This window comes from Pavona decussata, unplaced genomic scaffold (assembly GCF_977016875.1).
Source record: "Pavona decussata unplaced genomic scaffold, jaPavDecu1.1 SCAFFOLD_67, whole genome shotgun sequence".
In the NCBI taxonomy this organism is placed as follows: domain Eukaryota; kingdom Metazoa; phylum Cnidaria; class Anthozoa; order Scleractinia; family Agariciidae; genus Pavona; species Pavona decussata.
Window position 1 is genome coordinate 4,185,173 of NW_028145486.1, and position 18,061 is coordinate 4,203,233.

At 38.5% G+C, this 18,061-nt stretch overlaps 1 protein-coding gene across 2 annotated transcripts; it reads right to left on the minus strand.

Moving 5' to 3' along the window:
* Window positions 1–609: 609 nt before the first annotated feature.
* LOC146478179 (uncharacterized) lies at window positions 610–9,204 on the minus strand. Of its 2 annotated transcripts, none has more exons than XM_085112909.1 (6): window positions 8,883–9,204; window positions 8,152–8,301; window positions 3,119–3,241; window positions 2,093–2,221; window positions 1,294–1,542; window positions 610–1,047 (listed from the first exon to the last, which is right to left on the minus strand). In XM_085112909.1, exons 1-6 carry the CDS (start codon window positions 9,202–9,204, stop codon window positions 743–745), a joined length of 1,278 nt encoding a protein of 425 aa, XP_084969035.1. In that variant the 3' UTR covers window positions 610–742. The 2 variants fall into 2 exon arrangements, with proteins under 2 accessions (XP_084969035.1, XP_084969036.1); XM_085112910.1 differs by lacking the exon at window positions 3,119–3,241 and adding an exon at window positions 5,195–5,317.
* Between the last annotated feature and the right edge of the window lie 8,857 nt (window positions 9,205–18,061).

Genomic DNA, 18,061 nt, shown 5'->3' on the forward strand with positions numbered 1-18,061 from the left:
ACTTTAACAATTGCTTTTTGATCGACCATTAATGTGGTCTTTTCAAGAATCTCTCTCTTCCATTTCTTACTAATAGAAAGTCTATATTGTTAACTAACTCATCCACCAGCGAATCTCTAATCTGCTGAAAAACGTATTTTTAGGCGATAATTGTATATTGTGTTTTTAACGGGTCCGCATCAAACTTTTGTGTATATGACGGCGCCTTCCCGATTACGCTTACACTGTACTAAACCTAATTTCTTCTAATGGTGGCTAATCTAAAGTAGGAATTAAGATAGAACTATTCATGCTATTCTATACATAATACCACAAAATAGCAGCTAAAAAGCGGAACTTAACTACAACGCCTCCTCCTCTCTTCGCCTCACCCCCACCACCCACAAAAAACCGCGCTACGCAGGCAGCGTTCACGAAAGAAAATAAGACCAGAAAATGTCCAAACTTGCACGGCTTACAACGTAAGTCAAGAAACTAAGAAAAAAAAAATATATATTTTTTTTAACTGTACCGTGGGGCATTTGAAAAGCTCGTTTGTACTCTGCCGTGTATGGCGCATTTACCTACTTTTTTTTTTTTAATCTTTTTGCCAGGAGGGGAGGTTTGGAACTGCTAGGAATGACTGATTAATTTGATCTTAAAAAAGGGAAAGAGATCTCATAACCTTGTCAAAGCTGCTTCAATTTGGAATCATGTTAATGTGAGCGCTGCCTGAACTACCAAAAAAAGCGTTTTGATATCTTCATGTTACCTCATAAAATACTTCAATATCACTCAGAGTAAAAGAGTAGCTTCCAGCAAACCACGTACATGAACGTCTTGACGAATATCCTGAGGGAATTGCATAGGCGTAGCCACAATAGGTGTGCCCTCTGTTACTTGCTGTGTAGATGTCGTGCCCGTTACCAAAGGTCGGGCCATAACTGCTAGAATCGTATATGGCGGAATTATGATGTCCTGACTTGAGCCCAAGCTTAAGAGGATGGTAACTGTAGATGTTGTACAGCGAGTAGAGAAATGCTGTACTGGAACTTCTGTAACTTGAAGCTGGAAGAAAGATAAACATGTTTTACATTGAAAAAGGAATCGAAAAAATAGATAACTAAAAAAAACTATAATACGATGATCTGTGCATGAGCACGAACCCCACTGGTCACCGTAAAAAACAAATTTGTACCGTCTAACTACTCATTCACCGAAGGTAGTTGACTATCCCTTCATACCACAGGTTAGCAAACCGCTGCCGAGAGCTTCTACATGTTATATCCCTATGACCAGAACGATAATACTTACCACTAGCCCAAGAGACATCTGTATATCCGCCAAATATGTAACTGCCGACTCTGATGATAGTAACAGTGGGTCCCTGTCTATCACATTTGCTATGGAATGTCGAGGACGCCCAGCCATGCGTAGAGGCCCGCCAACATAACACAAACCTACTACGGGCTGAACTCTGAAGTACTGGGTTCAAATATGAAATCAACTGGTCCACATACGAGCTACTCTTGGGGCTGAGAATGCTGGATGTAGAGAGGCCACCTAAACGAAAGAAAAATTTTAAGGAGCAGGTTAAGTAGCAGTCTTGTCTCTAGCCGGGAATTTAAGATGATGGATTCGAAGTTGTCGTTCAACGCTCTCTAATTTCAAAATAAGAACATTATTATCCTGTAGCTATACATATTTGACCCTGAAGAGGATGTTTTGTTGCGGGCATGAAAACAGGCAGTGGTAACTCACGACCTTCAGGTAGGTGGGTGGCCCACTCTCAAACGCTGGACTTCCTTCTCTTTGTGAAACAAAATATCTCGGAGCCTCGACTCTACGGGCCTCGGTTTGGTGTAAAAAAAATAAGCCTGATGGGGAGGGGGTGGGGAGAGGAACCTTCCTTTGATCCACCAGCGAAAGGGATAGATGGTTTGAACAAAAAGCCTGTTATTGCGGGGAGACAATATCTAGTAAAGTGCAGTTTCGGGTGCATTTAACATGTCATGATGATATGCCTTTCTGTAAATTGGTTAATGACATGTTATTTGCACTATTTACTTGACCACAGCATCAGCCGATCACCGCGATTAAGAGGAAAACTCACGTTTATATACGCAGTAGTGTCCGTTTCCATGATAGTTTGACTGACAAGCACAGCTGTAAGACCCCACGGTGTTTGTGCAAACGGCGTTCGCGTGACAATTGTGCGAGCCACTTGTACATTCATTGACATCTGAAAATTTTGTTACATCGAAACAAAACTACTCAATGTCATGTTTGAATGTTTATCACATCATAACACAACTCATTATCTGATACCAGTACAAGACACTGCACTGAAACGCATGCGCTAGAGGATTTCCACGCATGCGCATAGCTCATTACCCTCAAATATCCTAATGTGAATAATTGTACAGCTGCCTTATTACGCAATTGCATAAATGCATATTTGTTAACTTGGTCCACGCAGCAGTGATTAAATTTTTTCTTAGGTAATCCTCGTTTTCAGTTTCACTATGGTTATCTGTAAATACCGTTGAGTAATATTGTGTGATTGCAAAAATACGCATTTTCGTATGCAATTGTACTGAACAAAGTTGTTTTCTTAAATCGTTTTAAAATATGTTCATTAGATTAGAACAGTTTTGAATTGATCATGAGGGTGGAAAGTTAGTTCGCTTTTGTTATGGTTTTGCTTTACGGAGATCTTTGATTGGTTAGCAAAACTCGCGCTACTTTCTCAACAGATGAGAAGAAAAACCACCATTAACCAATCGCGACTTGTCCGTACTCGTTTTACCGTGTTTAACACCATTATAGTTACATGTATTTACTTTGAGTTCCGATTGGTTTATTGTATTTTTTTTTTATTTAAACATATTTTATTGTCAAAGTTTGCCCCAAGAGAAAAAAAACTCATCGAGAGGGCTCATTAACGCCTGTAGTGATTACTTCACGATACTCAATGAAAAAAACTGCTCTATTATACCATTTACATCGTCGTCATCATCACCATCATCATCATCATCATCATCATTATTATTTCTACATGTACGAAAAGTCGTACCATTACATCAAATAGTATCCTATGAGCTGTTACCACAAGCAAAAGAACTCTTCCATTTCTTACCGCTGCAAGTTTTTCCATTTCCAGTAAAACCGGGTTTGCACGTACAAACATAGGAACCGATATTGTTAACACAATTGGCTTTGGCGTGACAAACTGCAGGAGAAGCGCTACATTCATCAATGTCTGAGGAAAAACAATAGTAACAGACACTGAGTTAGTTCTATACACACACACACACACACACACACAAAAAAAAATTGCTAGGCTTTTTGAAACCGTATATGCTGACAGAAAACATCACGATTTTAGTTGGTGAACCTGTTACATGTTTTTTCTTTTCTCTTATAGTCTGTTTACAGGATTTCGTTCGTTTAACCTCATAGAAGAATAAAAGTAACTTTCTCTTGTTGATTAAGATACAGTCCATTATTAGTAGTAATAAATGAGCTACGATCGCAGTTAAGAACGAAAATCAGTGACTGTGATTGTCTCATTTATTTATTCTTTTATCCACTGTTCAAATATATGAACTGCATACACTCCACTTCCATCCCGGAGGTATGATAGGAATTCACAAAATGACCAGCTTCCAGTTGGCTTGATAGCTCAGTTGGTAGAGATGATGTATCGTTATCACAGGGGCCATGGGTTCGAATCCCTTTTAACCCTGAAGTTTAAGAGGTTGTCGTATTTAAGTTGCTTAAGTTGGGTATACAACTTCGATGGTCGTTCACTTCTCAATTCGTTCATTCACAGTTCAACTTGTATATGACTTTCATAGTCATGAAAGCCTATTACTCAGATTGCTCAGCTAACATAAATGCATTATTTTTGAGTTCCGTTTTCATTGTCCGCCCAATTTCAAGAATGGAAACGATTGAATGCGAGGTCTCCTGAGTAAAATTTACTGAAAATGCATTCATTTGCAATACGAAAACAACTTTTAAAATGCCGTTATTTGAAGCATGGTTAATGTAAAGGCTGAAGAATTTTACTTGTCTTGTGTCCCGACCGCTGGTCAATAGGAACGAAGACTTTGGGTACGAGATTGGCATCGACACTTGCATCCTTTTCTTGTTACGTGGACTACTTGACAACGATGATTCGTTTCGTCAAGGCCTGCTGAACGTGATCAAAATGGCTGTGCGATGCAAGGTATAACGCTATCCAGCGGATAAAATGTACTTCAACCAATACATTTTATCAGCTGGATAAAGTTATCTACTCTTTGAACAACTGAGGCCTAGCCGATAAATCGGTGGTACGTGTAAATTAGTCTTAAGACAACATTTTGTCCTCTTATTGACCAAGACTGTTCTACTAGTAAAATTGGCTTTGACATTCACTGTGCACTGAAAAGAAACTGCCTCTGCGTGGAAACAGGTTAATCTCTTTAAATTTAAATGGGAGAAAAAGAAACATGGAAATAGCTTAGTACTTTTATCAAAAATTCCGCGTAAAAGTTTTCCATTCGGCCACGATCGCGATTTTTAACTTGTTTCAGGAATTGGCATAGCTTGGAATGATGCAAACAAGAGATGAGAGGGAAGAAATATGCAAGGCAATGAGTCTCCACGTTTTTCATGTTACAAGCCATCAAGTCTTTTCTGGTCACCCATGGCCAGGCACTTTTTAATAGCTCCAATGCACTAGCATACTAACTTGTAAGAAAACCGGTTTATTATATTTAGGTTTCCTTGGTGTAAGCGTGACTTTTCGTTTTTCGATGTATTACAAAAAATAGCTGACACGTTCCCTTGAATTAAAAACCACTCTAGGATGGTTTACAATTAATTGTCTTAACACCAATCACAGCAAACGTAAACAGCACAATTAACCAATCGGAATTGCGGGTAAAGCGCGGGAAAACGAGTGCGAGCAGGTCACAATTTGTTTGATTTTGCTTCTTATTGGTTGAAAAAGTGGTGCAAACTTTGCCAACCAATCAAAAAGCGCAGTAAAACAAAACAAAAGCAAACGCAAAATTACTTTCGAAACTCAATTTGAAAGCTGCTCTGCAGCATCTTAATGCACCAAATTTAATCCAACCAAACACAAATTAAAGTAGACAATGTTTAGTCCGGATGGAAGCAACCTAACAGTTACCACAATGAAAAGAAATCATCTATTCCTTACCGCTGCAAGTTTTTCCATTTCCATTAAAACCGGGTTTGCAAGTGCAAACATAGGAACCAACGTTGTTACTACAGCTGGCTTTGGCGTGACAAACTGCAGGAGAAGCGCTACATTCATCAATGTCTGAGGAAATACAATAATAACAGAAACTGAGTTAGTCTTTAGGTTCCTACAGAAGAAACAAAGAAACAAATTTGCTTGGCTTTTTAAAAACCATGTGATGACAGAAAACACATGACGATTTTGGAGACCTGTTACATGTGGTTTCTTTTCTCTTATAGTTTGTTTACAGGATTTCGTTCTTTAAACCTCATAGAAGAATAAAGGTCACTTCCTCTTGTCCATTATTTCTATCATCGCAGTTAAGTACGAAAATCAATAACTGTGATTGTCTCATTTATTAATTCTCTTGACAACGATGATTCGTTTCGTCAAGGTCTGCTGAACGTGATCAAAATGGCTGTGCGATGCAAGGTATAACGCTATCCAGCGGATAAAATGTACTTCAACCAATACATTTTACCAGCTGGATATAGTTATCTACTCTTTGAACATGTGGGGCCTAGCCGATAAATCGGCGGTAAGTGTAAAGTAGTCTTAAGACAACATTTTGTCCTCTTATTGACCAAGACTGTTCTACTAGTAAAATTGGCTTTGACATTTACTGTGCACTGAAAGAAACTGCCTCTGCGTGGAAACAGGTTAATCTCTTTAAATTTAAATGGGAGAAAAAGAAACATGGAAATAGCTTAGTACTTTTATCAAAAATTCCGCGTAAGTTTTCCATTCGGCCACGATCGCGATTTTTAACTTGTTTCAGGAATTGGCATAGCTTGGAATGATGCAAACAAGAGATGAGAGGGAAGGAATATGCAAGGCAATGAGTCTCCACGTTTTTCATGATACAAGCCATCAAGTCTTTTCTGGTCACCCATGGCCAGGCACTTTTTAATAGCTCCAATGCACTAGCATACTAACTTGTAAGAAAACCGGTTTATTATATTTAGGTTTCCTTGGTGTAAGCGTGACTTTTCGTTTTTCGATGTATTACAAAAAATAGCTGACACGTTTCCTTGAATTAAAAACCACTCTAGGATGGTTTTCAATTAATTGTCTTTACACCAATCACAGCAAACGTAAACAGCACAATTAACCAATCGGAATTGCGGGTAAAGCGCGGGAAAACGAGTGCGAGCAAGTCACAATTTGTTTGATTTTGCTTCTCATTGGTTGAAAAAGTGGTGCAAACTTTGCCAACCAATCAAAAAGCGCAGTAAAACAAAACAAAAGCAAACGCAAAATTACTTTCGAAACTCAATTTGAAAGCTGCTCTGCAGCATCTTAATGCACCAAATTTAATCCAACCAAACACAAATTAAAGTAGACAATGTTCAGTCTGGATGGAAGCAACCTAACAATTACCACAATGAAAAGAAATCATCTATTCCTTACCGCTGCAAGTTTTTCCATTTCCATTAAAACCGGGTTTGCAAGTGCAAACATAGGAACCAACGTTGTTACTACAGCTGGCTTTAGCGTGACAAACTGTAGGAGAAGCGCTACACTCATCAATGTCTGAGGAAATACAATAGTAACAGAAACTGAGTTAGTCTTTAGGTTCCTACAGAAGAAACAAAGAAACAAATTTGCTTGGCTTTTTAAAAACCATGTGATGACAGAAAACACATGACGATTTTGGAGACCTGTTACATGTGGTTTCTTTTCTCTTATAGTCTGTTTACAGGATTTCGTTCTTTAAACCTCATAGAAGAATAAAGGTCACTTCCTCTTGTCCATTATTTCTATTATCGCAGTTAAGTACGAAAATCAGTAACTGTGATTGTCTCATTTATTAATTCTCTTATCCACAGTTCAAGTAAATGAACTGCATACACTCAGCCACTTCCATCCCGCTTTATTTCAGGAGATATGATAGGAATTCACAAAATGACCAGCTCCCAGTTGGCTTGATAGCTCAGTTGGTAGAGATGATGTATCGTTATCACAGAGGTCATGGGCTCGAATCCTTTTCAACCCTGAAGTTTAAGAGGTTGTCGTATTTAAGTTGCTTAAGTTGGGTATACAACTTCGATGGTCATTCACTTCTCAATTCTTTCAGTCACAGTTCAACTTGTATATGACTTTCATAGTCACGGAAGCCTATTGCTCAGCTCACATAAATGCATTATTTTTGAGTTCCGTTTTCATTGTCCGCCCAATTTCGAGAATGGAAAACGATCAGAAAGCGAGTTCTCCTGAGTAGAATTTACTGAAAATGCATTCATTTGCAATAAGAAAACAACTTTTAAAAGGCCGTTATTTGAAGCATGGTTAATGTAAATGCTGAAGAATTTTACTTCTCTTGTTCCCCGACCGCTGGTCAAGGGGAACGAAGACTTTGGGTACGAGATTGGTATCGACACTTGCATCCTTTTCTTGTTACGTGGAGTACTTGACAACGATGATTCGTTTAGTCAAGGCCTTCTGTGCGTGATCAAAATGGCTGTGCGACGCAATTTTGAATCCGCAGGCAAGATTTCATCACCTCGTTGTTATTGCCTTTACATAAACAAGCGCAGGTGCTAATGCATGATGGGTAAGGTACAGAGAAATATGGCGGCTTTTACCACAATACCTTGCGAGCCGATCACCTTCAATTGGCTGCCTCCTGCACCATCAACATTGTGTATGTAGTTTGAAGATTTTGGAACTTGTGTGTGCGTTTTTATGCGCTTTTATAAGAAATATGGGTAAAAACATCAGCCGCCATGTTTTTTGGTACAGTGGATTATCATCACCTATGTTCAACTTTCTTTGCCTCACGCTACACGCTTCACGTCTGGCTCCCTACGTTTTGATCCTCACCCCATTTTCGCACTCTTTGCACTCACTCTACCCGCGCAACAGCTCAGCTATCTTACAGAAACAATTTTCTGACCAGTCTTTAATTTACACACCTTCGGTTGCCATGTTACAGTCAGCGAGGACATTCGTTCCTGGTATGATGGAGTAGAACCAGTATTTGCCACTGACAGCTTGCCCTCCTTCATTCGCTTTTATTTCTTTGCAAGACTTGGCCGGCAGCTTAGAGATGGAGCCGAGAGGAACTGTGAAGATGAAGCCATTTAACAAAGTTAGCTCATTCTGAGTAGGAATATACATAGCTGTGGTGCTGTTTGTTATGTTATGAAGGTGTGCTTACTTGTGAGTCTGTGGATGAAATCCTAAGGTGTGACCATTTAAATGAAAGCTTCTGAGCAGTACTTTCCTGTGGTGATGTTTATTATGCTGTACAAGCTAAGGTGGTTTTAACTTTTGAGTCAATGGATGAAATCCTAAAGTGTGACCATTCAAATGATAGCTACTGATCAGTACTTTCCTGTGGTGCTGATTATTGTGCTGTACAAGCTCAGGAGCTATGACCCCGGAGCCTCCATCTACCCTATATGGGAGATAGAGGCTCCGGGTCATAAGCCCCTGACAAGCTAAGGTGGTTCTAACTTTTGAGTCAATGGATGAAATCCTAAAGTGTGACCACTCAAATGAAAGCTACTGATCAGTACTTTCCTGTGGTGCTGTTTGTTATACTGTATAACGTGGCTCGAATATCTCAGTCTGTGGATGAAATCGCGGTTATTATCGATATAAAAAAGAAAAAAAAACATCTAAACATAACTTAAACTCATACCTCTTCTAACATCGAGCTTGACATAATATCGATCGGAGTCCTTAACAAAATTATCTGGACTCGCTTCCTTCGTGCGGTTGTTCCATTCACACACACTCTCTGAAACCACGAAGTTAAAACTTTGACAGACGTCTTCTTCTCTGCATACGAAGAGACATTCAGCATGGCCAGATGGTGCATAGCGCTTGTTATAAGTGTGTCCCTGTAACTTCATACCGGATATCGGCAGCTGACGGGGTCCATTGCACTGCTCGGCAGTTGAGGCTTTGTGAACCAGGCCAGTTATAGCAATCGCGAGGATAATTGGTGCAAACGCGGCCATTGTATATGACTCGTCGGCAAAAAGGAAAACCTACAATCGAAACATCAACAAAGGTGATATTAATCTGTATCACAAATTTCCTGAAATTTGCTATTGTCTTATTTATTATGGAATATGAAATCCGCCCGCTTGTTGTCACCGTTTCGTCGATTGATCAAAAAATGAAAGGCCTGGAAGGCAAGATACACCATTGCACGCAATGAACCAACAGCCATTATTAAAAACTGGATCATTGTATACTGCAATTCCAGGGTTTTGATTGGCTGAGCGGCCATGGTATATGAGCCATTATACCATGCCCGAGAAGTAGCGACCATAAATTGTTTTCTGGTTGCTCTTGAAAACGAAATCAGCAAGGCCTACCAATACTACTTGATTGTTTTTAATAAAACAATTATTCCACTCGCGCTTGTTGGATATGAGATGATTATAGCCAACTCGGCGCTACGCGCCTCGTTGGCTATCCATCATCTCATATCCGACGTGCGCTCGTGGAATAATTGTTAATTATCTAGTGCGCAGATATAATGGCACTTCTTTCTGTCATTTTTTTTAGCGGGAAAACAAGATAACTGTCGACATTTCAGGTGTCGTTACGGGGACAGCAAGGTACATACATATCCTTTATTCAAACACGATAGGGTTTAAAGCTCAGAGCTTGTGGGGTCGTGTGAAAATAATTACAATATGAAACTATATTAAAATAGTGATAACATATACACTGAGTGTTATCGCGCTCCACGCGCGTTGGATCCACTCAGCTCGATTTCCTCTTTAGCCAGCCGCCACGAGATTCTTGAAGTGATGCCAATACTAACGGTTCGTGCGTTTCGACGTCACGCGTAATACTGCGTGGTGTGGCAGTATAGGACGACACTCGTTTGACTCAGGGCTTAATTCGCTCGCGTGACTTGCGGCGTTTCACACGAAATCCAAACGAACCGAAAACGAAAACTAATGCCTTATGGTTTCCCGCGTATATCACGAGGATGTATTGCAGCCTAAATCCATCAATCCTAGCACTGAAAATTTGGCACCTCGCATGATTGCGTAAATTTTTACATGTTAAAATTTCTACGTTTTTCATTCATGTTGTTTGGAAGGTTTGTTATTTCTTAACGATATAAAAAGGTCAACTTTTTGTGCTTATTTTTTAAACTAATAAGACGTAATTCAACCCACGCGCTTTGTTTGCTTGCTTTGAGCTACAACTAGTTAATAATTAAACATTGCTAAATTAAACCCTGACTGAGTGTTTTCGGCTCTTAAAATTAATATCACTAGCACCTAATTAAGTTGTTACTAAACGAACAGCAAACTGATCGTTCAATTTCGAAAACTTATTATATTCAGTGGAAATATTTGAAATAAACGAAATAAAATAAAATGAAATGAAGGAAAATGGACAAAACTAAGCAGTTGAAAAAACAAATTGTCATTTTTTTTGGTGTTTTGGAAGTTGGGCAAGTTCAAATGCAGCCCAATAATCAAATTTTTGACAAGTTTTAATAAAATTGTCTAGTTTATGAGGCCGAAACCTGCTGTCGGTATAAGCGCTAAGTGGTTGTTGGTGAAATATATTTTAGAACAAAAGTAATTAGGAACTCTTGAATATAAGCGATGGTTGAAACTCTTCAAGTGCATCATAGTCCTTTCCACCATTTTAGTCATTTGAGCCAAAGGTACTTCCCCTTATCCTCTTCCTGTTTAACCTGTCAAATGAATTTTCTTGGAGTGTGCCCAGTTTCGAATGCATTCCGGAGTAGTGGCCAATACTTGGGTTCCTGATGAATACTGAATTTGCTGTCAAGCTGAAAATCTGCCTGTAGAGTTAGTTCTGATGAATAAAAAATACAAACTTATTTTTGTCAAAAGTTTTTTTTCCATCAGTATTCAATCGAATTATTGATGAGCGCCAATGTTCTCCTAGCTTTTCTTTGTCCCATTCATGTGTAAACACGCATTCAAATTTTTTAAGAGCCCTACATGGAGACTCTTTGTCTGTTTACCTTTTCTTGTGTTCCTCCCGCTATGTTTAAAATTCCAGTTTAGGATTAATTTTGAGCGAGCAATTTTCCAGTACAAGCTACTGGACCGAGGAAAGTTGTTCTGACTTCACAACTACGAAATCTGGTCATTTCATCTCAAACATTAATGGGAATCGAAACATTTTTCGAGAAAGTTAATGTTTCACTTACGTCCAGGAGCTAAGAATGCGTGTCAAAGTTTTTCCCCTGTCAGGATGTCAAACTCAAACAAAAACTAGCCGGCAGTAGGAATCCATTCACTCGCAGCATGCAAAGAAATCCGGTTTCTTTTTCGGCTAGATTGCGGGAATGACTCTAGAGTAGTAACTTACTACTTTTAATTAAACAGCGTCCTATCCAAGATAAACAGCTTTCAGTTCAAAGCGATAAATTTAACATAGCTACTAATAAAGAAAACTCTAGTTTTGAATTAGCCTTCTTTTAGTTGCATTCCTCTCCGATTTTTTCAATGGATGAACGTTATTTGCTTGTGTTGTTAAGTGGAAGTATTAGGTAACTTAACTGGAAGTTTTTAGCTAACTGAAGCTAGGTGGAAAGGATAACTATTTTAGCAGTATGTCTAACGAAAGAGTCGTGTTAGAGAGTCTTGGTACTTCTTGTTCTGCGAGTTGTTGACCAATGACTTTGAGCTGTACGGTACTAGTGCAGAATTTAGACAATAAACGAGTTTCTGCTTTATATATAACGGGAAGTTCGTCTTAAATAAATTGTGATATTTCCTTTTTATTTTAGTATTAAAAGCACACGTATCACATCTCCACTTCCCGTAACTTTGTTTAATTTCCTTTAAGTGGACTTGTGGTTTTTGAAAATTAATTATTAACCACCCTAAATTATATCGCCTCTCCAGAAGAAAAGAGTATTTCTTGGTTTGAGTATCTAAAATTAATTTGGCTTAGGCCTTTGCTGTGAAAAAATTTCCTTGTTTAAATAGAATTTTTCAAACCCTTGACTCTTAATTACACTGGATACAACTATAACGGTATTTGGTATTTTCCTTGTCGAATTAAAATATAGTGTTTCCAAACTCTGCAAATTTTCACTGGTGCACCAAAAACATCGTGAAAAAATTAATTGCCGAAGGAACTAAAAAATGCGACTGGAAAATGCAGCAGAACTGGCGTAATGTTCAGGTTTTTACTGATTCGAGTTCTTTAAAACAAGCAGTTCATAATAAATTCAAGGAAGAGTTATAAGAATATTGAGGATTAAAACCCTAACACCCTCCCGAATCACAAGCGAATTTAAAAGGTTAATGAATATCAAAACTTATATTTTTGAAGTTACTGGGGTGTCGGATTTTATTGAAAAAGACGTAAAAACCTGCGGATTTCTCAGCGCAACGACGTCTATTAGCGCGGACATGACAAACTTGTTCTAATTGAAACAAACTTTATTGCAAGAACGTCTTGCAGTTTAATTGAACTGCCCTGTATTGTCTTGACGCCTGAAAATTCAAGATATGTCTTGAGCAGGAAAAGTAGATGTTTATCTCAATTTCCCGACGCAAGTTGTATAATACTCTGCAACATTGGTATAGTGGCTATTTATACTAATAGTACAAGTTGTTGAACAAATATGTCGCTTTGCATCGCAAAGACTGCAAAGACATGGCTGTTGTTCTTGTCGGAACTGAGAAAAGGAAGGTTTGGTTCGGACGAACAAAGACATCCCGAAACATTTTCATGCTGCAAGACCGAGTTCAACTCGTAGTGTTCCAGCAATTGGTAATCTTTGCGTGCACAACTTTGCCTACCATGGTTAGACAAATTGCGCACTAAGCAGCTTCACTTGAATAAACAAGTGGCTCATTCGAAGAAAATACACTCTTATAGGACAGGCGGCAATTAAATTTTACTTTGGTGCCAAAACCACCCTTTATTTCTGGCAAAGCGATGCTGCACGCTTGTAAAAATTCTGAACTTGGTACACAACCATTTTTTCGCCTGGCCACTAGGTCCGGGATCCCGGCCTGTATATTGCACAAGCAAGAGAAAAAACACATGAAGCTGCAAGGCATGGAAGGTTATAAGGGGCAATTTCCCTCCATCTTGCAACGCATCTCGCAAAGTTGCGAAAAGTAGAGGAACTTGTCTACTTTTTCTGCAACCTGTGACGCAATTTTTAGTTACGAAGACTTCAAGAGGGGAAGTCATACGTGCAGTTCCGTTCTCAACTTGTTTCGCAATGGCGTTACTATAATTTTCAGGAAAAAAGCCAGAAGTATAACAGTACTTTTAAGGAGAACTGTGGGCAGTGTATTGGTTTGAACAATCGCCCCTCACTTGCACTGCAGCTCGGGTTCGAATCCCGTATTTGTTATGTGTGGGTAGATGATGTTGTTGCTCTCTTCCTTGCTGCAAAGGTTGTTCTCTAGATTCTGATGTTTTTCTCCCTCCACAAAAACCATTACGGACATTACTGTCAAAATCCTAATGAAAAGCACCTACAACACATTTTTTTTCTCGGCCTCTGAACTTCGTAAAGTTTAGTTACACCACAAGTCGAACCTAGATTTTGCAAAGAGATTTGGTACAACATTTTCGTCAAGATGACTTAAAGTTGGAACAAAGGATGTTTTTCCTCACCTGTTTAAAAATGGACCTGATGCACGTTCAAAGTGAAAGATAAACTGTTATGTTAACTAACTGAAACGGCGGAACACTTTTAAAGAGTCGTGCGGGTGGCTGACATTGATATGAAGGTGTTTATTACCCAGTTGACAGGTGAAATACAGCTTCCAATATCAGAATGCAAATAGCTAGGATGACAGCCTACGCAGCACGATTATAGGAGAGAGGAAGTCATTTATAATGAGAAGAGCAATGATCTTTTCTTTTTCTCTAACAACGATTTTAGTTAAAAATGATGTTGTTTAGGGTTACGAGTTCAGCTTACTTTCTCAGTATAAAGTAGGTGATGACGAGTTAAACACGCCAAAGACGTCATTTAATTTAATAATAATAATAATAATAATAATAATAATAATAATAATAATAATAATAATAATAATAATAATAATAAGAGAATAATATTGATAATTCTACTTCTATTTTTACCTTGCTACTTTTTTCATAACTATATGCATATATTTTAGATGTAGCATGCTACACTTTACGCCCTACCACATTTTACAACGAATGGCAGTTTTAAACTGCAATTATAATAATAATAATAATAATAATTATAATAATAATAATAATAATAATAATAATAACAATAATAATAAGATGGATATTAATAAGATGGGATAGCGCCGCAAATATCTGCATATGCAAACTATCAGTCATCTGGTCGAGCCCGTTATCCGACACTACATGTAATCGCCTTGAGGCGTCCAACCAGTTTGCGCTCCTAATCCTAACCTATCTCAGGTGGAGGCAACATTGCGCATAGACAGGAAGGCACGTAAAACTGTCGTGGAGAATGGAGGCAACAACAATAATAACAGCAAATTTTATTATTATACCACACTAGAATACAGAAGAAATAAATGTAAACACTGGTTATGCAAGTATAATGCTACCTAGAAAATACCTAACAAGGTAACCTAGCTAGGAGGGATAACAATAACTATGTATAAATGTCAAACGTAGTCGTAACAGGGAGCCGCAAGTATAAAATAAAAATAAAGCACACACAAAAGACTTTCTAAGTAAAATGGTGAGGGAAAAAGGAGGAAATGTTGAAAGATTTAATATGAAGTAGTAACAGCCTTTTTAAAGGAACTGTATAGGTACTAAGGCTCTTTAAGGATTCTTCAATATTGCAAGCACTCCAGTAGCTCGACAGCTATCCTGTACCTTTCAAGGAAGGACAAAAGGCGTGGAATGAAATCTGTTGAGCAAGAATACAAGCTAACTAAAATTAAAGCAGTCGTCAAAATGTATCAGAATCCAGATCCTACTATAAAGTTGGTGCTTGATTTTGAGGAGAGAGCAGCTTCCCAGGGAAACCAGTCTCTGATTTTAGAAGCTTTGAAAATGGCGGGAGAACCTGGGATTGGGATCGAGATTCAGTCAGCCTCTCATCCGCGACACCGATAGACAAGAGCTTCCTCCAGACAAGTTCAAAGGCCAACTAAAGAAGTCTACGAAAGATCAATTATGTGAGACTATCAGGGGACAGGAGTGACAGGGCAAATTCTAAGCGTCTTATGTGGGATGACGAGGAGATTAGTACAAAGGAGTGGTTTAAGTGACTCAAGAACTGGGCGGAGTGTCCCACCCATACAATTGCTGGAATCTTTGAGCTGCATGTGCAATTACTACGGGGGTGGAAATATGGCCGTTGGCTTTTTTCCTGGCTAGTAAAAGCGCTAGGAAGGGTAATTTTCTTAATTGTGTTGTCCTCGATTGCATGTTCACTAAGGAGACTGTTTTTTATGCATGAAATCAAAACCTTTTCCTGCATGTTACGTTACCCACAGTTTTTTGTTAAAATGACTGGAAAATAAAATGGAAAAAATGTTCGACTCTCGTTAGAAAGAACTCGGATTCGGTTGTGGAATTTTTTTCCAATATGTTTGTGTCAGTAACTTTCACATTGAGTCCAGGCTCAAAACTCAACATCACATTTCTTAGTGCACATACTCGGCAACACATCGACACCCAAGCCTTAGCAGTATGCAGGATGTTTGTGCGCGAATCTAGTTTAATCCGGAAAAGGAATCAAAGGTCACAGGTTCGACTCCTGTTGGGAGAACTCGGAATTTGTTTTGTGGATTATACTTGTGTCACTAACTGAAATTTATCTTTTACAAAAGAGAAATGTTTGAACTAAACTTTGGTCTTTGTAGCGCGCGCGATTTCTCAATAGATACTTATGTAAAAGGCCCATGACGAAAGGCACTCTGTAAACTAGTTTCACCATAACTCACGATTCACCTCGCGCTATTAAATTCAATAACAAACATACATGTATTATTGGCGGCCGCGTGTCACACAAATAATAATAAGAAGATTGAGTGTTTAACTCAGTTTTATTACAGCAGTTAACTGTCATATAGTTGACATCAAAGCAAATACAATATATAAATGATGTATAACTGTTTCTCCTTACTGGTTAACTGATTGTTTTACAGATGTGTTCTATTGTAATAAATATCTCTGTCAAGACCACTGAGCAGTTTTCAATTGTGTGCCCTAAAGTCAAAACCGTAATTACTCTGGCCAATCATAACAGATGTAGATAGAACAATGAACCAATCAGAACTCGAAGCAAAAACATGTAACCGGTGCCAAGCGCGGGAAAACACGCGCGAAAAAGTGGCGCGGGTTTTTTCGACCAATCACAGAGCGTAGTAAAGCAAACGCAAAATTACTTTCGACACTCAAATGAAAACCACTCTATGATGTAACACATATGGTGTGTCTAGAAGGACGTTTTACAAAAGGCTTGTATTACTACCACCATATTCTCATCACCTGTCTGCTTGAAGATATATTGATAATGAAAGAAGAAATTACACACTGAATTTTAGCATAAATCTATGAGCTCCTGTAGTTGATGACCTTCCTTCTTCTCCTACATACTAACAATGAATTTGCTTTGTAAGGAGAAATTATATGTCGATTGCTGACAGGAGCTCCTTCTATAGCTACAGAAAATCCCTTGGTTGATTATGTTCTTTATTCTTATTACCTATCTGCTTAACAGCCTATTTACATTGTAAAGAGAAATTACATGTTGGTCACTCTTGAAAGTAAGAGTTCTACCCTTGTCATAGAGGGTATGGTGCCCAGTCTATTATATGCTAATGTATGCTTTGTATACGGAAGCTACTAAGCTATTCCATATTCGGTTGAGAAACTCAGAATGATCAACTTATATCTATACAGACTACAATACTTGTGGTCTGTATAGATCACATGATAAGTTGACCATTCTGCTACATATGCTATCCATTTGTGCTATCTTTACAAGCAATGGTAGTAATAAAAATGACCCTTCTTTTGAGCCGTCAAACTTGTGGATTTCATGCCCAAACTCACAAGTTAGAACATTGCATGAACCGAATTTTAGCTCTGGATTTCAAAGGCTAAACTTCCATCGATAAGTTCTGTAATATACAGTTCCTTTACGGGTAAATCATTAAAACTAAAGTAACCCGGAATAAACGGACTAAATTACTACAGATAAATACTAGAAAAAGGTTTGAGTTTTCTAACAATTGATTACGGTATTTGTTCCTCACCTAGCTCTCCTAATCCTCCTTTCCCGTACCCCTCGATCTCTAGCTAAGCAAAAAGTTTTCACACGGCATGAATTTTTGCGTTTCGTATGTTACTTTAGTGTTTGTAGCTATTTCAATTAACGTTGTCGGAAAGCCTATGGGGCTCAGGGATATTTAGTTAGCATGTGCTCAATTAACCCCCGAAAGCTCTTCTATGTGAAAATAAACTACTTTTACCGTGAGACATAAACCGCTCAAAAATATCTTTGTATTAATAGAAACCGTCGCTAAGAAACCCGAATTTCTCGGACACTCAAGATGCCCAGAACTTATGCGCAGTTGCAAAAAGAGGCACCGTCCTTAATAAGTTGTCATTGTCATGCGCGGAGCTACTGGAGCAGAGGTTAAGTTTTTAGAAACTTGAAACCCCCACTTTAAAGTGCCCCTGGGACGAAAATTTTCCATCTTGTTGCGAACTAAATAACAGCAGAATACAGTTTATGAAGTAGAATCCATATGAAAATTAGCCATGTGGAATTTTTTGTGTTGAGCCAATGACGTCACTTCCTGTAATTTGAGCCTTAACTTCCGGAACAAGGCCAAGTAATGGCGGCCGTGAAATCTCGAATAAAAA